Source organism: Haliotis asinina, chromosome 11 (assembly GCF_037392515.1).
Source record: "Haliotis asinina isolate JCU_RB_2024 chromosome 11, JCU_Hal_asi_v2, whole genome shotgun sequence".
Taxonomy (NCBI): Eukaryota; Metazoa; Mollusca; class Gastropoda; order Lepetellida; family Haliotidae; genus Haliotis; species Haliotis asinina.
This window is the reverse complement of record NC_090290.1, coordinates 32,103,922-32,127,061: the sequence shown is the minus strand read 5'-3', so window position 1 is coordinate 32,127,061 and position 23,140 is coordinate 32,103,922. Positions and strand designations below refer to the sequence as shown.

General features: G+C 39.7%; 1 protein-coding gene across 3 annotated transcripts in view; it reads right to left on the bottom strand.

Moving 5' to 3' along the window:
- Positions 1–740: 740 nt before the first annotated feature.
- Positions 741–23,140, bottom strand: part of LOC137255720 (sodium-dependent dopamine transporter-like) — a 54,631-nt gene continuing 32,231 nt past the window's right edge. For all 3 annotated transcript variants that reach the window (XM_067793218.1, XM_067793217.1, XM_067793219.1), the window contains 13 exons: positions 18,094–18,210; positions 17,370–17,501; positions 16,827–17,115; positions 9,618–9,750; positions 9,306–9,440; positions 9,088–9,191; positions 5,441–5,565; positions 4,923–5,035; positions 4,288–4,416; positions 3,936–4,035; positions 2,627–2,727; positions 1,485–1,655; positions 741–1,204 (listed from right to left, as the gene is read on the bottom strand). In XM_067793218.1, coding sequence (XP_067649319.1) covers positions 1,067–1,204; positions 1,485–1,655; positions 2,627–2,727; positions 3,936–4,035; positions 4,288–4,416; positions 4,923–5,035; positions 5,441–5,565; positions 9,088–9,191; positions 9,306–9,440; positions 9,618–9,750; positions 16,827–17,115; positions 17,370–17,501; positions 18,094–18,208 — 1,785 coding nt within the window. In that variant the 5' untranslated portion in view covers positions 18,209–18,210 and the 3' untranslated portion in view covers positions 741–1,066. The remainder of the gene's footprint in view (positions 1,205–1,484; positions 1,656–2,626; positions 2,728–3,935; positions 4,036–4,287; positions 4,417–4,922; positions 5,036–5,440; positions 5,566–9,087; positions 9,192–9,305; positions 9,441–9,617; positions 9,751–16,826; positions 17,116–17,369; positions 17,502–18,093; positions 18,211–23,140) is intronic.

Sequence of the window (23,140 nt, the reverse complement as noted above, 5' to 3'; positions counted from 1 at the left end):
AAATGCGCAAATGCTATATGCATACTTCAAAGATTTATGAATCCCTTGCGTTCTTCATTTGATGAACTTGTCTTGGAATATATAACAAACCAAACGAAAAGGAAAGCGTATTTAACAAGTCTAGTGCCCCTGCAGCATTGCTCGACATCAAGGGAAAGTATTTAAACTATTTAAATGTTCAAGTCATTACGAATATTGTTTTAGTTTTCAGTATTCTGTATGCAAAGATTTATGTATCATAAAGTTGAGGTATTTCCATTATGTTTACACAGGGTGAGATCACTGGGAAAATAGAAGGAAACTGGTGTTTTGACCGATATTGAACAATATGAGATCATTGATATATTTGAGGTAAGTGAAATGTAACTTATACTTATCGTAAGAGGCGACTAACGGATGACCAGGCTCGGTTGACACATGTCATCGGTTCCCAATTGCGCAGATCGATCCTTATGCTGTTGATCACTGGATTGTCTGGTCCAGACTCGACTATTTACAGACCGTCGCCATGTGAGTCACTATTGTTGAGTGTGGCGTAATACTAAACTCACACAGTAACTGTTTGGACAAATTCTCTTGCTTTCCTGTAGAGGATCGTGTGCTCAATTCGCTCGTCTTTTTTCCAATAGACATACCTATGTCTCGAATACATCGCCATGTCGAATTTAGTGCTTTGTCCCCATCGATTAGACTCGTCAAGATTTGACAGTAACTGGGAATAAAGTTTCTGCTAACGATAGTCACGCATACAAAGTTTACAAAAAATGATATTTACAGCAATATACTCTGTTCTCTGTTGAGACTGTGAACAATTGCATCACTCTGAGGGGAGGCATTTGGAAGCTAATGTAAACAACGAAACAATGCAAGTTTTTGGCGTTGATGCTAACACCATTATCAAGTAAGATATGGGTAAGGATCTACACCGACACGTCACAACTATTGCAAAAGCCATGAAAAAATCATTGCTGTTCAGTTTGCATCACTAGAGGATATCATCCCTCGGGAAACTTGCACGTCGTAATATATATAACTGAAATGGTGACAAAGTGTCGATGACCCAAGTTCACGCATTCAGCGTGGGTGCTGATGGGAGATTTGTCTCGTGTTCAAACGCCATGGCTTGAAGCGCTTCATCTGTGGTGCAATCACTTGACGTCCTCTGTATCCATGACGTATTGGGAGCCAAGGCACGTTTCAGTTTCTGGAATGTCGTTATTTGTAATAAGACATAACATTTTATCAATTCATTTGTGACCTTGGACAACATACAAGAAGTTTTTTGTTTTTGTTGTTGTTGATGTTTATCGAATTCATACAAATCGTCTACACAGCAACATTTTCGATGTAGTGTTGAGTAAGGTAAAAAAAATGGTCGGAATCCTTCGAGGTTCGTAAATGCTATTCGGCAAATTTGATGACTGGTGCGAATCTTATGTCTCTTTTAAATGTTCAGATGTTCAGTTTGCGATTCAACGGCTAACCATTTTGAGAGTCCTTCCACTTGACCTGAAGACTGTTAGGCTGAAAACGATAGGAAGAGGCACGAGGGAGCCAACAGACACCAACCAGCCAATCACCGTGGCCCAGGGAGGATAGTCGTAGTCCCCATATCTGGGTGGCCGATAGGAGTACAAGGAATAGATGAAGATTACCTGCAAGCATAATAAGCAAATTATAAAGTAGTCTCTCTGTTTGGGAATTAGGTATCCTGTTTAATTTATTCATTTTAGATTTGTTGTTCTGTTATTAATTTGTTTGTTTTCTGTGTTGTTTAACACTCCACTCAGCATTATTGCAGCTATATTACGTTGGTATTTTCTCACATTCCACACAATTGTTAGTTGAATGACAGAAATAGGATCCTTCGGTTTCAGTGTGTGCCAATTTGTGTACTGGATGGATGGCTAACTCGATTCTTAACCGACACATGACATTTTGATGAATGTAAGTACACTTTTACTAGAAAACATATACTCAACAAATTCAGAAACGTGACAACCACAGTGGGGTGCTGACAGATTTGGATTGGATGGGGACGTAATGTTTTACCAAGCATCTAGTGCCGACCTTTAACCTTAGTGGATTATGTTTCAGAAGAATGTTTCTGCCATACACTATCGTGATCAAATGAAGACTCTAGTCTTTTTTACATTCATGTAGCTACATATCCTGTTGGCAGTTCTAACGCGCAACCTAACACCAGTGTTGATGTCATGGACTAACTTCTTGTTTCCACCTTAAACAGATCAAACACATATAACGAACTGGGAAGGCGCGTGCAGTTGTAAATGAGTCAAACCCACACCTTGTTAAATGGGCAATCACTCGTTGGCCTCCACCCCAGTTGGTGGCAGTTCGCCCGAGTGTGCTTTCACTATATTTCCAGTGAAATATTGCTGTAGTCCACTTACCACTTGTTGTTACATGGACGATAGCAGTATGGCAAACATCTGTTTCACAAAAATGCAAATGCTACTTCCATTCACTTGTCAAGTGCCAAGATTTTAATTTCGTTGAGTATATTTGTAATTATTTATGTTTACATAGGAGTGCAGTTGACATAATTTCGGAAATTGTCGTTTTCATTGATTATATATGTTTTATAAATTGTTGTAGAGCAAACCAGCAGAAGCAGTGGACAGATGAACTTGATAGAGATAATCATGACTCGGGGAACAGACTTTCCCCACATAGAATTGATGTCCTCTTGAAGCCTTTCTGTGCCTGAAATGTACAATGGTCTAACAGAAATCTAACAGTGCATTGCATTTATTATCATACAAGTAAATAACTGTATGACGTTCATGACTTGTGTGCATTTACCTGCTGTGAAATTTAAATGTATATACGTATAGCATGAATGTTGAAGAAGGTTGTGCGAGTAACTCCAGGAGTGATGACTGACGCTGCCTACGCATGTGCCCAGTGCATGTTGTTACAGGTGCCCATGGGATGCGGAACGAGCCCTCCAGAGGTAATTAAATACTGGCTCCTGGATGTAAGGCGTTTGGAACATTGTAGGTTGTAGTCATATCACGAGGTGTACCTCAGAGTGAATTTTACCGTCATGACTACCGCCTACGAATTTGACGTGGCCAATACATCATATATATAGACAATGCTGTGTCAGAACTGCAGTTAGGCACCAGATATTCCTTTAATTCTCTCACAACACCACCTCGTTGAAGCAAAGTCACCATTGTTGTGAGACTATAATATGAAATGGCAATATGAAACTACAAAAATATCGCATGAAACGCCTCAAGACATTTTGTATCGTGTGATCTCCGAACAAGCTGATCGAACAGCTCATGAAGCAAAGGAATATGCCTAAATCATTTCACAGACAGTAACACTGATGTCCTGAATGTTGGCATTTTTAATAAGTCATGTTTAGTTTGTCATACAAATGTGGGTTGATTGTTAATGTTCGTAAATCACAAAGTGAGTGATCACGCCGGCAGTTCCTCTGCTACCTCGTTGTCCTCGTGCTGGCGTCTTTCAACAGCAGGCAAAACTCTAGTCATACCTTGCGTTTGACTGACGGTGGCGCCGTTAATGTTTGAGACAGACGGAGGATGCAAACTGTGGAAATGGAATGAATCTTTTGCGTTCGAGACACGTGATAACGGACGCATGAGATCTATTGTGAAACTCATGATCTGCAGACTCGCGAGTGAAGATCATGGCTCCAGTGGTACGAACACACTTCGTGGAAACCTTGGACAAACCACGACGTTTGCTGAGAGTAGACATGAAGGTAGCTAGTGTTTTCTCCATATCTTCCATGTTTTTAAAACCTCGAAGAAAAAAGCCAAATGTGATGTCAAACAGGACTTTGTTAGCCAATGCATAAGATGACGAATAAAGCGTTTTTCTCGTTCCGAATCAGAGATCTATTCTTTGCGCGTTTCACCCATAGAAGAACTTACCGTAACACCAGCCAACAACAAGGCATTCCGTTATGACAAAAATCGCAATAGAAGGGAAATATGTAAACCAGTCCACGAGCGTCAAAACGTAAATTCCACCCTGCAATGTAGGAGCTGAGTAATAATTGAAAGTGAACAATTACCATCCGACATAACTAAGTGCGTAGTCGCTTGAACGCTATTATTGTTATTAGGTGAGACATAAACAAGACGAACAAATATATCAAGATCATGTTATATAGTGACACTGAGCTCAGTTTGACTGTTGCTTGATGACACCTTCATTTGCGCAATATGTTATATAGAAGTGCAAACATATTTCAAACTAAGGCAATGAAAATATATGTCTTACCTGTGTGATGTACAGCAGCGAGTAGAGAAAGTTTACAACAACAATCGCGGCAGTGACATGCCACCGACGTTCTGCTAGCCCTCGAAACTGATCTCCTACTGCAGCCACGACGATTTCAAATGCGGGAACCTGCCATTAAAATGAAACCTCATTGGATGATGTAAAGAAAATCCGGTTAGTTCCTGGTATCATCGGTGTGCGTGTGTGTGTGCTTGTGAGTGTGCGTGCATGTGTAGTCGGAGTCGCTCTATCCGCACAGACACGCACACACTCATATATCTGTCCGGTATATGTATGTAGTCGTCTTCGTGTGCCAGATGGGGCGCAGTGTGAAATAGTCAGCAAGGGCATCGAAACTTCCAGGCAAATATGTGTGATCACAGTTCGTACTGGATGTTTTCCCAGTCAATATCATTATGGTCCATCAAGGTTTCACCTTCGCTGAGCTAGCACCCGTTGACATATACATAGTGCTGCGCCTATATGACGGCAACATAAAACGTATCACGAATGGATGCAGTGATTGATATTTTCAGGAATAGCCTTCTTAGGGTCCAAATGTATTGCTTGGGAGCTTTTCCCAATTGAGAACATAGCATGTAAAACATATGGTAAACTACTGAATAGAACATCACCAGTGAATCAATCTCCAGTGTCATCAGCATCAGGAATGTGAAGACCGCCCACAGCTGAGGCAAAGGCAGGTAGGTCAGGATTTGTGGGAAAACAATGAATATCAGGTTGAATCCTGGAAACACACAAACGGCAGTCGTGAAGGATGTATACAATGAGACCGCAATGGAGGGTGTATCTGTGAGGCCTTGTGTTTGGGATAGATCTTGTCATGCACAAGAAATATATGTAATGTAGAAAACTGTTACAAACCTGGTCTAATTGTCAATAGCAACAAATGGCTGTAAAGAATTTTCAGTTAACAACGTGACCGCATTGAAACCACTGTGCAATAACAGCAGTGGTTATTAAAAATCCCTGCTATTGAATGTAATCTCAATTTCGAAATCAGTGAACAACAGTGTCTGTATGTACTTAGTTAATTTATGCAGCACGGAAGCACAAGCCTGCTGATAAAATGTGAAGATGCTTGTGAGTGAGAGCTAGATTTCTATTTCACATAAGTCAACGTAGGTCTCACCTGATGATTCAAAATCAGCAACAGACATACCCCTTTTGTAAGCAACATGCCCAATAACCGCAAAGAAAGCAAATCCAAACAGGATTGTGCTTATCATATCGATCAGTGTTACCAGGATAGCATCTCTGAAGAAGAGAAAAGATTTGAGAAAGTCGGTTGTTATCAGAAGGCGGATATTTACCACGGTGTACCATGGTTTATAAAATAAGACAAAATGTAAGATACCAAATTGTTTTCTGTAATTTTCTTTATCATTTAGCAAGGGGCAGTTATGATTGAGTCACAACGTTTTGAGTTTTGAGTTTGAGTTGTGGGTAAAACTTTCGTATCATATATGTATAATGGCTTGAGGTATTTTTAGCGGCAAGCCTTCTTGATAGCACTCCAGTTACCTGTCCTTGGCAATCTATTGTTTACTTCCCAAAAGCAAAGATTCTGAGTGAATGACGATATGACCACGGTTTGCAGAAATGTTCTCCACTGTATGTCCTACATAGGCCGGTTAATGTGTCGCCGATGACACGCGTACTTACACTCGCAAATACTTTGTGAGCAAGCTCCATTTAGTATTTCTGCTCTCGCTGTAAAATGCCAAGATTCCGGTGAGTAAATATTTGCTATTTGTGAGACATTACATTAAACTTATGAGTCAATCACACTGTACAAGAAATCTGCATTGTGAATCATTGTAATTTGCGCATTGTTTGCTCAGTATGTTACTGTATATTTTAGACTTGTCTGTGTTGTATTTTGCTGGTTCAGACGGGATTTCTTATACCTTTTGTCACCGCCATGTATTAAGTGTAACAAAATTGAGGGCTCGTCTGGGATTTAATTTATTTGCCATTTGGGACCTATTGTGAAATTATTTCATTTTTTGTACTTTTGCATCAAGTTCATTGTGAAACCAGCAAAATGGTGTTTGAAATTGAGAAATTCCTATTGTCCCCTGACTCTGGGACAGTCAGTCAATTGAGCAAATCAGATTCATAGCAAATGTCTTCACACTTCAAACTTGATGCTAAACCTGCAATGATGATATTTCAGATTTTGAAGATTGTGATGAATCACTATATTGATGAGATAGTTTACGAGCATGATGTTTTGGAAACGGTTTAAGAAGAATGTTCAGATCAACTGGAAATAAAGACACTCGAAATACAGTAACAAATTAAAAAAAAAGATAAAAAAAAATAGAAAAAAGGAAACGGACTGTAAGGCAAAAGAAGAAATGGAATATAGTGAACAAAAAGAAGAAATGGAACATAGATAAGGAAAAGAAGAAAGGAAAATGAAAAAGTTTGAAAGGGAGAAAGAAAAAGAACAAGAAGAAGGGAATATAGAAAAGAAACTGAAGAAGAGAAATAGAATTGAGAACATTGAAAAGAAATTGACAGAGAAATTAAAATGAAATATCTTGAAAACCCTTCCCCACACTCTCCCTGTCTTGACATTGCAAGGCATGCTAGACTACCTCCTTATAATGAGAAAGAAGTAAACAAATTCTACAGAATGTTCTACATTCTGAAAAACCTCTAATGGCTCAGGGAGAGACAAGGACTATGCTACTTCAAAATGTTTTGAAGGGTAAGGATCAGGAAGCCTATTCAGCCTTGTCGATACAGCAACGCTTAGACTATGATCTTGTCAAGAGCTTGCGAGTTAGTGCCCGAAGCGTATCGTCAGAAGTTCAGAAATGCTCATGAAGTGACCATGAGACTTTCGTAGAGTTTGCAAGAGAAGAGTCTTGACTCTCAGTTCCAGGTGTCGATTTGTTGATGGTAATGATCTTATGAGGTTAAAGTTGATGCTGATTCAATTGTCACTGTTTCTCTGGAGGGTTCAGTTAGTACAGAGAAGCTGGAAGATGAATTTCCAGATATATTTCCTTCTTATGTAGTGGCTCGTTCAAGGTCGAAAGGCATTCCTTCAAAGACTTCTTTGCCGAGTGCTACCATTTATGATTTGTCAGGTACTTTCATGGATCATCTTTATTGTGAGGTAGAGTATGATGACTTATCTTTAAAGAGTAGTAAGTCTTCAGTTCATCAGTCTGATAGTTTGTCAGATGGTGATCACATTCGTTCCTGAGAGCAGCTTATTAGTGCGCAGCATGAGGATGTTGAAGTGCAGAAGTTGGCTAGTAAGGCTGTTACTTTTGAGGAGGTTAACAAGGTTCCAGTTGTTATTACTTTAAGGATGGTGTTCTAATGAGGAAATATAGGTCGCAAGATGTTCCTGCAGAGGATGAATGAAAACTGTATCAAAATTATTTCAAACGTATGTACTTTCATTGGCACATGAATGTCCGTTGGCAGGTCATTTGTCTGTAAACAAAACTTGTGGTAAACGTTCGGCCCATCTCTTTTGGCCCAGTTTGAGACAAAATGTGGCTGAATTTTGCAGGAAATTCCATTTGTGGTGAGAAGTGTTGTTTTACTTCCCATTCCTGGAAAACCGAAGACAAAATTCTGATGTGTTTGCTCACCTTGATGAGAAACTATCATATTTATACCCTTAGCAAAAACAGTTAAAATGTCAGATTTAATTCATGAGTTCCTCCACTTATTTCCTGATGTGCATGGTCGTACTAATGTTGTTTATAGCCATGTGGTGCTGTGCCTGTGAAGCAACACCCATATCACATAAACCTCTGAAACGTGAAATTCTTCAGAAAGAATTGAATTGCATGTTGGACAATGACATTATTGAACCCAGTGACCCAGTCCATGGAGTTCACGATGTGTTCTGCCGAAGAGTGGTGGAGGTGGTCGGTGCTAATGTGGTCACATGAAAGCTGTCAATGCACTCTCACGATCTGATTCATATCCAATTCCGAGTGAAGACGATTGCATAGACCGCATTTCTCAAGCTAGATATTTAAGTAACTTTTATTTGTTGACGTTCCACTCACAGAACGTGCAAAGAAAATATTGACATTGGTGTGACATTACTGATAAACAATTAATTCTCCCCTCAATGACGATAATGAAGGCTCCCATCAAGGGATGCAAATAATGATGTAACAGCTCTGAGATTAAAGACCGATGGTCAAGCATCGTGTTCTCATTTAGCTGAAAAGCTACGAAACAATTGGCTACACCAGCGACATTCTGGTGACTCATCAACAATATCATATCTGGTCGTTATAGTGTTGATGAATGATGTCATCAAGTACGATATGGAGTGGGAAAAGCATCTGAATGGAACTCATGCTTTCTTCAGAAGACTGTCTGAAGCAAAATTGACAATGAATCTAGCAAAGTGTGAATTTTGGAAGGCACGAGTTGAATTTTAGGGCATGTTGTATGGCACGGCCAGGTACAGCCAGTTCAGGCTGAAGCAACTGTACATGTTCCAGTACCTCAGTCTAAGAGAGAACTCCTGAGATTCTTGGATATAACAGGCCATTATAGAAGACAGCAAGCCAGCAAGACTTCTGACTCTGTTGCATTGTACTAGACATCTGTATTGTGATTCATTCTGACTTGATCAGTGTTTGCTCAATATATTATTGAATATTTTAGACTTGTCTGTGCTGTATTTTGCTGGTTCAGATTGGGATTTCTTAAACCTTTTGTCACTGCCATATATTAACGATAACAAAGTTATAAACACCCCTCGCACACTTATATGGGTTTACGTACTTGAAGCAGTTGTTGTTGAATCTACTGTGCCCGGACAGCGTGATGACACATCCAAATCCAATACCTAAAGAATATAAGGCGAAGCTGCAAGCCTCAATCCATATCTGAAGAAAGAAGAGAAAAGTAAGAGTGTGTTGGTGGGATTTTAGGTCAACCCAAAAGTTATTTGCTTAACAGTCACTACCGAAATCTTAGTTTTGCAGCAATTAAACTCTTACTTTGGGTTCAAGAAGTTTCTCAAACCGTGGGTAGATGTAATAATAAATTCCTTCGGCAGATCCGGGAAGTAGACAGCCACGGACGAGGAAGACGAGCATGAGCATGTATGGCACTGCCACGGTGACGTATACCAGCTGAAAAGAGATGATTTAACCATTTTTGTCTTGCTAATGGATGGTGACTTAATCACTCCACGACTTTTACATTCAGCAATCACCAGTTTAATTCACATTTCCTTTACACTGCTTCTACAGGTATAATGTCCGCAGGTGTCATTATGAACAATATCATTATGCGTTCTTTGACATTACCTTGCCAGAGACTCTGATTCCCTTGAATACACACAGGAATAACATAATGTAGGTGATGAGGAGGCAGATAACTATGGGCCATCGCAGCCCACCGATTGTCTCTAATCCGTCCGTAACTTGCAGTACTTGTAATCTGATCAAAGGCACAAAATGACACCAAGAGTTTATGATTTCCGCATATTTGCCTTCATTAGTCATCTGTCAATATTATGAAATAAAGCAATAACATTTAAAGATGATGGTTTGAAATGAGTACTTTTGACCAGTGAAGATCTGGGGTAGAATAGGTCTTCAGCAACTCATGCCTGCCTTGAAAGGTGACCATGCTCGCAGTAAGAGGTGACTAACGAGATTGGGTGGTCAGGCTCGCTGACTTGGTTAATACATGCCATCGGTTCCCAATTGTGCAGATCCATGCTCATGCTGTTAATGACGGGATTGTCTTGTTCAGACTTGATTATTTACAGACTGTCGCCGTATGGCTGGAATATTCATCAGTGCGACGTAAAAATAACCTCACTGACTGTGGTACCTTCAGTTACATGTCATGGAAACCATGTGATGTTAGGTGCCCAGTTTCCAATGTAGTTTTACCGTTATCAAATCACAAGGGATAAATATTTCAAGGATCTTTCTAACAGCGTTAGTTCTCATTTTATCATTGCGTTTTTAAAAGAAATTGATTTCATTGTTTAATTTTGAGAAATATGTTTCTGTAGATAGATCTATTTTAATGATTGGTAGTTTAGATTAGTAGCTAGAATTGTTAGTGGCTGTGGGTGAGTGAGTTAATATTTAACGTCACATCGGCAATATTTTAGCCATATCGTGACGAGAACATTCAACAATGAAAAATACCACATGTACATTATAAAACCTGTCAACGAAGGAGGACAGTAAAAGAACGAGTTTAGCACAATTATCATTAAAACTAGCGTTAAAAGTTAAAATGAATATCACTATCTGGACAAAACAATATAAAACACGCTATAGATCTCCAACAACCGAAGGTAGATCACCATACTGGGGACCATGCATGGACCCGAGTTGGATTTACATCATCCCTTCAGCCGCTGGAGAGAGTATGAAATGCTAGCCAAAATTAAGATAACATGAATACTACGATTAAACAACTGGTAGACCCTCTCAGGAGGACAATAATTTTGCAATGCTTTAACCCTCTTTGAGGGTACAGTCACTAACAATTCTAGTTACTAATCTAAACTACCAATCATTAAAAGAGACCTTTCTACAGAAACATATTTCTCAAAATTGAACCATGAAATCAATTTCCTTGAAAAAACCAATGATACAATGAGAACTAACGGTGTTAAAAAGATCCTTGATAGTTTTGACGTAGAAATATTTATCCCTTGTGATGGAGAATTCAACACAGTCAAGCTTGACCGTGACTCTCTCATCACAAGGGATCCTCACTTTTTAAAAGGTATGCATGAGTATATCTAGTATGGTCAATACGACATCGTCGTAAAATAACCTCTTCAAATCTGGACTGACAGCCTAAGTAGGTGTAACTAATATACGGTTTTATTTCACGTAGTATATTTATGTCCCACTTCTCCTGCGTCCGATCACGGACATAGGATCTGACGGTAGCTTCATAATCGGTGTATAGAATAAGAAGTGGTGTCACAGATTTGTTGAGTGTTGTCTTAGCAGCAAGATCGGCCACTGCGTTACCAGAAATGCCTACATGGCTGGGTAACCAACAGAAGATGATGGATGTCGTATTGGCCAGTAACAAGATTATTATACAATTCAGTAATGTCAATTAAAAGTGGATGTTTACAAGAAATATTTTAATAGCCTGAAGGCAAGAACGAGAGTCTGAATAGATTATATACTGTTTATGTTAAGGGTGTCTTTGAATATATTTAAGAGCCGTTAATGTGGCATTAGCTTCAGCTGTAAAATTAGAACTGTTGTCTGGTAATTTAGAAGATATTCTTCTGGATCCAATGACAGTGGCACAAGCCACTGCGACACCGTCCTTGGCTCCATCTGTAAATAAGGATTTATAATGGCTATATTTATGTTTTAATTGATTATATTCTTGTTTATATTGTAATTCATTCGTTTCTGATTTTTAAAATGTGGTCAATGTTAGGTCTACTTAGGGCCTAACCAATTGCCAAGGAGGAGAAGAAAGAAGACGGAAAGGGGCTATGTTGTCCAGTTCAGTGCTGGCAGCAGAAATAAGTGGTTTTATTCTTAGACCAAGAGGCGGAACAAGAGATTTCTTATTGTGTAAATTAAATCCTAATACAGAGGATTGAAAACACAGTTATATGCAGGGTTCGACTGATTGGAATATAGTTTTGTTACATACTGTAAAGCTAATTTTATACGTCGCTGCTCAAGAGATGGTTCATCAGCCTCGACATACAGGTGAAGTTCTAAAGGACCCAAGACAAAGTCTTAAACCTTGGTGATGGACAGAATCAAGAAGTTTAAGGTTGCCTTTACAGGCTCCACTATATACGATGGAACCATAATCAAGTTTTGAACGGACCAGTGATCGATATAGGTGTAAGAGGGTCGCTTGATCCTATCGCCACTTTGAGTTAGAAACAACTTTCAACAAGTTAAGAGCCTTCAGGCATTTAGTTTTTAGGGACTTAATATGAGGCAGAAATGTTAAGTGGGAGTCAAAGATTAGCCCCAAGACCTTGGCTTCCTTTACAACTTTCATGGGAGTACCATCTAGACATAGTTCTGGGTCCTTATGTGACTTATATTTTCTACAAAAATGTATACAATTAGTTTTGGATTTAGAAAATTTAAAGCCGTTTTCAAGACAGCATTGATTTATTTTGTTTAAACACAGCTGCAGTTGCCGTTCAATAGTATGCATATTTTTCCCACGACAGGAAATATTAAAATCATCCACAAATAACGATCTATCAATTGAATCGTTTAAAACTTTTGATAAACTATTTATCTTTATACTAAAACGTGTGACAGACAAAATGCTGCCTTGTGGAACACCCTGATCGTGATTGTAATGATCAGACAGGGTAGAACCCACGCGGACTTGAAATTGTCTGTTATTTAAAAAGTTTGATTTGAATTCAGGCAAACTACCTCGTAAACCGAAATCATTTAAATCTGTCAAAATGCCGTATTTCCAGGTTGTGTCATATGCTTTTTCGAGATCCAAAAAAGAAAGACACAGCATGTTGTTTATTAATTAGCGTGTTTTTCACAAATGATTCCACTCGGACTAGGTGATCGACAGTACTTCTGTTTTTTACGGAAACCACACTGTATATCTGTTATGAGGTTGTTAGTTTCCAAGTACCAAACAAGTCAATTATTTATCATGCGTTCCATGGTCTTGCAAACACAGCTAGTTAATGAAATGGTCACGTCTAAGTTTAGGTATTGGAAGTACTATAGCGTCACGCCATGAAGAAGGACATTTCCCGGAAGTCCAAATATCATCAAATATATATAAGAGCGTCTCTAAACAGGATTCTGGTAAGTGCTTCAGGAGTTGATTATGTTATTAGCCCCTGTAGCAGTGTCATGAGCTTGATCAAGAGCAGTATGGAGTTCATGGATAGAAAAAGTTTCATTATAATCTTCCCCATTACCTGAATTGAAATTACTAGTTTTCTTTTCTTGTTTTTGATACTGCCGGAATTTAGGTACATAATTAGAAGAGGAAGAGTGTTTAGCGAGGGTTTCACCCAGTTCATTTGCGATATCTGATTTATCTGTAAGAAATTGATCATGTTTAAGATGATGGACACTAGATTTAGTACCTTTACCTTTAATTTTCTGAACCATGTTCCATACCTTGGACATGGGTGTCCGAGAATTTATTTTGGATACATAATTTTTCCAAGATTGGCGTTTGTTCTGTTTAAAAGTACGCCGCGCTTTAGCATTTAAAATTTAAAATTTATTTAAATTATGCACCGTAGGATGGCGACGGAAATAATATTCTGCTGTTTTTCCTTGCCTTCCAATCTTGTTTGCAGTCATCGTTGAGCCACGGTTTTCGAATATGTGGGACTGCAGAGGAATTTGGTATACACTCATCAGCTATTGAATGTAATTCATCGGAAAAGCATTTAATAGCATGAAAAAGGTCGATGAAACGTTCAGGTTTAAGTTTTTCACCACACAGTGTTTCATATAAAGCCCAGTTAGCCTTTTTAAACTTCCGCCTTGATGATGGAGGAACATCACATGAAGTTACAGATTTAGTACAGTAGGAAAATGGTCACTTCCATCATCGTGGACTGACCATTCGAATTCATTGAGTAGTTCTGAATTTGTGAGTGACAAGTCGAGAGCAGAATACGTCCCTGTACCAGGGTGTAAGTATGTGCTGGAACCATCATTATAAATACATAAATCATTGTCAGAACAAAAGTCCTCCAACAATTTATCTTTAGTGTTTGTAGTTACACTACCCCAGAGTGGGTTGTGCCCATTTAAATGTCCCATTATAATACAGGGCTATGGGAGTTGGTCATATAGAGCTTGAAGATCAGTTTTGGCAAACGTCGAAATATAGAGAGATCATAGTGTACACGCTACATGTAAAGTAATCCTCACTGCAACAGCCTGCATATTAGTAATAAGTGAAACAGGGCTATGAATAACGTTTTGTCTGACTAGAATGGATGATCCGCCAGTGGCCCTATCACCCGGAGGGGAAAACAATGGTATGCAATAAAATGACGAAGGTCAAATGTGTCTGTTTGTTTTAAATATGTCTCTTGGAGACATATTGCAGAAGGTTGGACTAATAGCTGTAATTCATGTAAATTAGTCCTCAATCCTCTGTAGTTCCACTGTAAAATATTATTGGAATTAACTATCTTTTGGGGGGATTTATTGGGGATCCACCCCGCACTCTTTTGGAGGGTGACAAGCTATGTGCCCTAGAATGGACGTTTTCAGAAACGTCCATGTCTTCAAGAGACCCATATTCATTGAACAATTGAATGTTATTTTGTGACCCTTTAGGAGCTCTGACACTGTTGTTTTGAAGCATCAGGCTCAGGCTTCGGTTTACTTTTAACCGTTTGTTGACTATCAGCTGTCGATTGAGACTTTGAGTGTGATTCAGATGATGATTTGTGATCAGAAGAAGACTTTTAAGTACTAGCAACTGATTCCTCAGTCTGAGATGATATAGCAGGGTACAAAAGCTGTGGAGAGTCGCAGTTTACCCAAGTCAAGGTAGTTCGGCAGCCTGTGGTTGATGCTATTTTAGAGCTAGACCCCGATGATGTTTTTGCTACGGTTGCATAACTTTCTGGAAGGTCAGATCTCTTTACCAGTTTTTTTTTGCCTCAGAAAACGAGATATTTTGAGTAAATTTTATTTTGTTGATCTCCATTTGCTCTTTCCAGATAGGACACTGTTTAGAAAATGAGGAATGGTCGCATGAGCGGTTGGTGCATTTTTTAAAAAAATCACTAATCCAATCTTCTGTATGTTTTCTCACCACAGTGAGCACACACAATTGTCAATGTGCAAGTAGTTACACCGTGTCCATATTTCTGACATTTAAAACACCTGAACGGGTTGGGAATGTATGTGTCAACTTGAATGTTACAGTAGCCTGCCCTCATTGATCTGAGTGCATTTGGCGATGAAAAAGTAAATAGATACGTATTTGTTTTGATGGTTTCGTTGTTTTTCCGAGTTGAAAAGCGCTTGACATAAAGCACACCTTGATCCTACATTTCTGATACTATATCAAGGTCCGACATATCATCAAACAATCGATCCCGATCTCTAACGATACCTTTACTCGTGTTCAAGGTTTTGTGTGCAGAGACCGTGACCGAAAGATTTAATGTTCATCAGGTTAGTCGATTGTTGTTTTTTCGCGCACTCAACTAACAGCGCACCCGAACGTAAGCGTCTAATGTTTTTCACATTCCCAGCAATACCTTGAATACCCTTGGATACAGCAAAGGGGTTCAGCTTTAACAGTGTCTTGTCAGGAGTCTAAATCACAACGGAAATGCGACCAATACTCAATCGATGCAGACGGTCTGTGGTCAGTATCAGCAGGGTCATTTTCAAGTGGACGTTTTGGGGTTTTTTTTAGTGGTATTTCATAAGCCATGGTTAGTGTAATATTGTTCATCATCCGAGGTCCCCACCCACCACGGAGTATCACAAGGACAATGCTAAAGCAAGCGGGCCTCCAGCTTGCAGCACCGAGGATAACCGGATGATATACTCCTGCAGAAGAATTAAAAGATTAATGATTCCACCAGATGGCCCATGGCCCATTAGCCACCTTCTGGCATAGGACTCTAAGCACAGTTCAGAACAACATAATTCAAAATGAAAAATGTTTTAGACAATAAAGTCAAGACCATAGTTACAGTAATTCCAAATGACGTTTGTGCAATGATAATCCATGCACAGGGCTTGGCATGACCAGCCGATTGGTTGAATCGGGCCCATTCAACCACCCGTCTACGTGCAGTTATGGCCAAAGTGGTGTAGTAGGCAATAGGAACATAGTTGCAGGCCCCTATTGTCCTCAACCACCAGGATCCCTTCCTCCACCGACACAGGGCCGCAACCCACTGCAAACGGGTTGGTGGACCATATATTCCCCCGGGTCCACGACGGGGGGTGAACGGCTCTCAGCGTTACCCAGCGTTACCCACGCGGAGGTGGCTGTTCACGGGTGCCTGTTAGGGGCTGTACCCTCAAAGGGGGTTGAAGTATTGTAAAATTATTGTCCTCCTGAAAGGATACGCAAGTCCCAAAAACATTTGATGTAAATTTAAGTCTACCAGTTGTTTAATCGTAGTATTCATGTTATCTTAATTTTGGCTAGCATTTCATACTCTCTCCAGCGGCTGAAGGGATGATGTAAATCCAACTCGGGTCCATGCAGGTAGCAAAGGTACTCTAAGTCCCCATGGTCCCTAGTATGGTGATCTACCTTCGGTTGTTGGAGATCTATAGCGTGTTTTATATTGTTTTGTCCAGATAGTGACATTCATTTTAACTTTCAACGCTAGTTTTTATGATAATTGTGCTAATCTCGTTCTTTTACTGTCCTCCTTCGTTGACAGGTTTTATAATGTACATGTGGTATTTTTCATTGTTGAATGTTCTCGTCATAATATGGCTGAAATATTGCCGTTAAATATTAACTCACTCACTCACTCGTTATCAGATTATTCCTGTAATTACCTCCAGAACTCCTCTGTAGCAGTCATCCCGGCGACAGATGTAATATTAGTTGGTACTGCATCATACATGACAGGGGTAGAATTGGTCAGCATTTCTCTGTCCTTAGCTAAGGTTCCGTTGTCATGACTGGTGTGAGATATACATGTTTCCGTATTCCAGGTGTTGCCACAGTGCCCCCACGGAAGTGAAGGTGTGAAGGAGTTATAGAAATAGTAGGCAAACCAAGCAAACATGACGCTGTAGGACGCCGTGTAGAGAAACATGATGATCACTGTTCCCACACCAATACCTGCAGCCAAATAATCCAACCTTAAAAGTACACAAACCACCTCATTCCATCAGTTTGGTTACTCGCTCGGGTTGTTATGTGTTTACAGCTGTTCCAGCACCAATACAAACAGGCATGAATACATACACACATGTACATACACACATCATGTCAACTGGATATTAATTCTGTACTTGCTTCACAAGCTAGATATAGTATATAGTATGCAACTGTAGACTAGTAAGTGCAATTCTTCCAGAACATGACATTCTTACCTTTAAACGGTGGACACAGGTTCCAAACGTTGACAGGTCCACTCTGAGAGTATTGTCCAATGACCATTTCCAGAAACACGCAGGGAATGGTTCCAATGATGGTAAACATGATGAATGGAATGAGGAATGCACCTAAAGAAAATTTTGAGCTTTGTGACAAAACAGAAGTGTGTTCACTGAATCATCTGTGTGACAAAACAGAAGTGTGTTCACTACATCATCTGGCAACATGAACTGGATAGGGCTTTTGGGAATACTGCACTGAAAAGTAACTATTGTCAGTTCTCAATACTTTTATGTACCATTCTCTGCTTTTAAATTGTCTTTACTGTGAGGGATATTAATTTTGTTTCGAGTAGTACTACTCATTTCCCTGGTTTTGGACTGTACTCAAATGCAACTAGTTATTGCCAAGATTGATAATCCGGAAAAATAAGTATTCACTACACGACCACTTTCGATGAAAGAGGTAGCTGTTCATAATATGAGTGTCACAGTTACAAGGTTAGCGGACCAGATCGTTAACTGTGTGTCTATGTTCCAAAGCAGATTGTGGGCAGGCAAACCTACGATAAGAGTGGAAAAATGAAGAAGGATAGAGAAATTGTAGGATAAAGGAAAGTGATGAGCAGTCATAAGGCGCTAAATATATATGTGTAATGGTAGAGTCAAATGACGACTTATACAATAGGTTACACTATTCACGAAGTCGGTCATAGTTTACCTCCTCCATTGCGCATACAAAGGTAGGGGAACTTCACAAAGGTCCCAGATCCAACTGCAAAGCCAAGCAAGACGATGACATAGTCTAGATGATGACGCCATCTCTCGTGCACCATCTCTGTAATAACATGTTACTTGTGTAAGGGTCAGCTGACGTTGACTATTCTTTGGTTGTGGACCTTGCATTGTGTATATTTTTATGCAGTGATGATAAATTAGCCAACTTCAAGTTGGCTCTATAAATCAAACTTCATTGCTGGTAAAAACATAACACATAGACAATAAACTCAATAATTTATTTACAAAAAAGGCAACTGAAATAAATGTCCTCACCTCTGGCGGACCAATGGACTAATAACACGGAGTGCCAGGAACACACTAAAAGTCCATATTAAAGTAACCCAACCCTAAATATCCTAAACTGCCACATACCTCCCCACTTATACAAAGTTATTAACTAATAACTTTACTTCAAACTAAACCAAAATACTTCCCCGACTATAACCCCTAATACAAACACAGCATAACAATTATTTCATTCAGTACATATACATAAAATGCGACATTCGCGAATCATCAGTGCGAACTTGAGGTTCGTCGCTAGGAGGATCTGGAAGGCTCTCAAGAATGGCACCCATTTCCATCTGACGGTCCTCTGTTGCGATTTCTCTGAAAGGGAGGCTGTGATGCCTGGCAATCTCTTCTTTCTTGAGGGATTCCTGTCCAGTGTCCAGCATCCCATCACCAGGATCGATATAACGGAAGTTCTCTACCTCCACCATCTCAAGTACAACAGGCAGGTTGTATATTCAAGCATGTTTCTCTGCTCTCTTCCAGTCTGTGAAGATATGTCCACATGATGGACATTTGACATGGACTCGCTTGGTCTTATGGACACCAGGTGGGTCAATGTGCTACAAGCTGAACATCACACTACTAAGATCCTCTTCCCCCAGATTAACACTTGTTATATCTGAACCAAGAAGACATCACACTAGACTAAGGTGAATACCGTATTCTGGGTTTTACAAGCCTCACAAAACGAGTTCTAAGTGCGGGTGTATGACCTATATCATCATTGTGAACATCAGCATCCATAGTTACAGTATCTGCAAAGATATCTTGGTCTGAATCAGGATCAGTTTGTGGCATAATCACTTTCACTATGTGAGGGGTTTTCTACTTCCTGTAACCAACTTAGGTGAACAGCGTGTGTTTTCATGTTCTGTAGCACGATAAGCCATTACAATGTATGTATCGTCCCAAGCTAGCAGCTCATTGTGTGCATAAATAGACAATGTTTGCTTCAGAGTTTTGTTGAACCACTCCAGAAGGGCATCTGATTGCGGGCGGTATGGTCTCATTTTAGGTTTTCTCTATTCCGAGCAAGCCACCAAAACTAGGAAAAAGACTGGATACAAACTCCCTTCCTTGGTCAGTATCGATTTGCATTGGACATCCAAAACGATTAAAAGCCTCTGTCACCAACTTATCAGCTACAGTCTGAGCGATATGATCACTGAGAGTGAATGTCTCCTTCCATTTGGGGTAATAATCACCTACGACAATGATGTATTTGTGCCCGTTCCTACTGACTGGCAAAGGGCCAGTGATATCAATAGCTAAACATTCCATTGGAGCACGAACAACAAATTGTTTCAATAAAGCTTTACTGCGGCCAGGGCCTGGTTTATAACGAGCACACCGATCATAACTCCTGCAACAACGTCTGACATCACCAGACATACTGGGCCAGTAAAACCTCATTTTTAGGGACTTTAGAGTTCTAGCTCCATCAAAATGACCACCAGTACGACTTGTGTGCAACTGCTGAATTATGTCCCTTTGTACAATTGATGGAGCTACTAGCTGTAAATGTCGACCGAAAAAATCAGATTCTACCTTTCTGTAAGAGAGGCCATTCTCAACTTGTAAAACATTCCCATACATTTCTAGCATCAGAGCTAAAATTGACAAAATGCTCCCTAGAGGGTTGATCTTAACTTTCAGAGAGACACTTCAGTATGGGACCTATCCCTACATCTTTGTTCAGGGCCTCAAGTAGTTCATCTCTTGTCCAAACTGGTTACCGGTTTGAAACATTTGACCTCAATAAGACTGATGAACTTACCTTAATAACAGTGCTATTGTCTTCTGAATCCATTTTTATGGGACAAACATACTGAGAACGTGACTGGTTTCTGCAGGAACTACAAGCAGGACATTCCTCATTTTTTTCACTTCCTAAGTGACTTGCAAGACATGGCATTTGCATTTCTGTGTTTGGAACCTGACCTATACTGAATTTCGAACTGATATATTTAATGCTCAACCACCTATCAAGAAAGAATGCCTTCAGGATCCTTGACATTCTTTTGCCAAACTAGGGGGGGGGGGGGGGGGGGCATGATCAGTGAGTAACAGGAACTTCTTACCACAAAGGAAGTGCCTATAGTGACTCAAGAAATTCACAACAGCCAAGAGTTCTCGCCTGATCGTACATTAGTTTCTTTGAGCCGAATGAAGAGTTTTACTTGTGTACGACAAAACATGCTCTTCCCCATTTTGAACTTGTGAACCGGCATATGTGTCAAATAATGAACAATTCATCATTCTTAGGAAATGAAAGTATTGGTGCTTGAGTACGACACAGCTTCAAATGAAGAAAAGCTGACACACAGTTATCACACCACCTATATGGAACACCTTTTCTAGTGAGACTAACCAGAGGAAAAGTTTTTTTCAGAGAAGTTCGGGATGAAGTGCCTATACGAGCCAACAAGACTTGAAAAGCTTCGAATCTCTGACCTACCTTTGGCCTGGGGCCATGCTTCTGCAGCATTTACTTGTCTAGTGTACATGTTATTCCTTTGGCAGAATCTTAACTTTTCTTTGAAATAAGGTACATTTCTTTGGTTTCAAGTTCAAGGTCGCTTGACGAAGTTTAACAAGGGACATATGTAAGATTGCTGACGGCAATGTACGGCTGATCCAAAGACAATAACATCATCTAAATGGCACAGGCACTTTTCCCATCTAAGTTTGCCTAAGATATTATCCATTAGTCTCTCAAATGTCCATTTTGACCTCCAATAACCTGAGCTAAATCAAATCTACAAAATCATCTGGACCCTCCCAAAGTTTCTGGGGTTTCATAAATTCTAGGTGGAGGATGTGAATCTTTACGTGTAACTATAGAAACTGGAGCTGACCAGGGACTATCTCTGGGTTTTAGGACATTCTACTTAAGCATTCTCTACTTCCTCCCCTACAACTTCTAGCTAGTAATTTGATAGACTTTGTCTTTCCTCTGTCAGTATTGAGTGATATAACATCTGTCTGACCGTAGATTCCATCTTCACTGACAAACATATCTTAAAAGTCCTTCACTAAGTTCCCAACAGCTGTTTCCTGCATTACAGAAAGCTCATATGAACTCTTGTCTACTAATGGTTTCAAACGTGAGGGTAAACCTGAAGAATCTACTAAGGGGCCACTAGTTTCATCACATGTGAACACTCATTCCACTGTTCTTAATATTCCCATTACAGAGCTACTTTCCACCTTAGTCCTTCTTATTACTCATATTTAATAAAGAAACAACAACAGTGTTGTACTTTACCTGAACTAAGCTTCTAACTAGGAAGAGACCTTTGCTACGCCTGTATTTATTTGGCTCAGTGATACCACTATGGGAACAGATAGGGTTGTCTACCTTGCATTCAACGAGCATTTCAGAATTCCTAGGTACAGTCACTGTTTGAAGCACTCTTATTCTGGAACAACTGTAAGTTTTATGTTTGGTAAGTCAGAGTTCAGCCCTTGAGGTACCTAGAACTTTCATCTTCACATACACTACCCCATCATACGGTTCCAGGAAATCCATTCTAGTTATCCCGCTAGGTGATCCTAGATCTGCTACTACAAACTTTTGCTCAAATGCCACACAATCAAATCACAAACATCAACCAAACAGAAACAAGCACCACCATTGGAGTATCATTTGCTGTATGCAAATCCCTATTAACTACCTCTAAAGGCGTTCCCTCCAAACCAAGCTTACAGAAATCATCATGTGACATGATGGAAACTGGGTACCCTGTATCAACTAGAACTCAAAAACTTCCTCCTTCAAATTTATCATACGCATAAAGACACATTACAGGTGCTAAAATCCATATATACTCTACGTGGTGAAAATGCATAAATCACTCATTGACATCGCTATAAATGAAACCCTGTCATTAAAACTGCTCATTTCAATCTTTAATTACGTTAACTCGACCTTTTTGACAACAGTGCAACAGCAGCAAACGAAATTTCCACCAATCAGAGCGCTGCGTCTCCGTGACGTCATAGCAGGTATAGATATGAGGGTCTATGCAGAATTCATCTACATTTCAGGGGGTAAACTATTTCCTTTACAGGTTTGTACAAACCTGAAATCGCGACATCTGTTGTGAAAAATGAAAGCTATATGTTCTCAAGTAGTAAAGGGAATAGGGGTTTTGGGCCACAGAGCAAAATAGCCTGCAAATGTGCAGGGAAAACCAAAAGTACATCACATCTAAGACTAATTATACGACTACTTTCCGTCTGCAAAAACCGTTCACATATAAATTTACAGGGGTGGGGCTCCAATTTAAAATATGAAAAGTACAGGGTATAAAAAATGCCCAGAACCAAACTATCACGGGAAGCTTATGCTGAGATCAGATAAGGTAATTTAAAAAGACAAAATATCACATATAACACGTTAGATATATGAAAATCCGAGGTGCCTCAGACGAGGGGGACTTCCCCCACTACCCCCAATGAAGACTTCTGAAGTAGAAAAAATTGAAGCTGTTTCACATGTATTTCTCTCTGCCTGGGTGAAACAAATCCTGGAGCGATCGGGCTACATCTTCTACGAACGATACCAAATTCCAAATCAATTACTAGAACTCTATTTGTATATCTTCCATAAGTATGTCGAAAATGGAGAAGTAATTGGTTTCGTTCACCTCTTTCAACCAAACCAATTTAATACAATTAACGGAAATGCG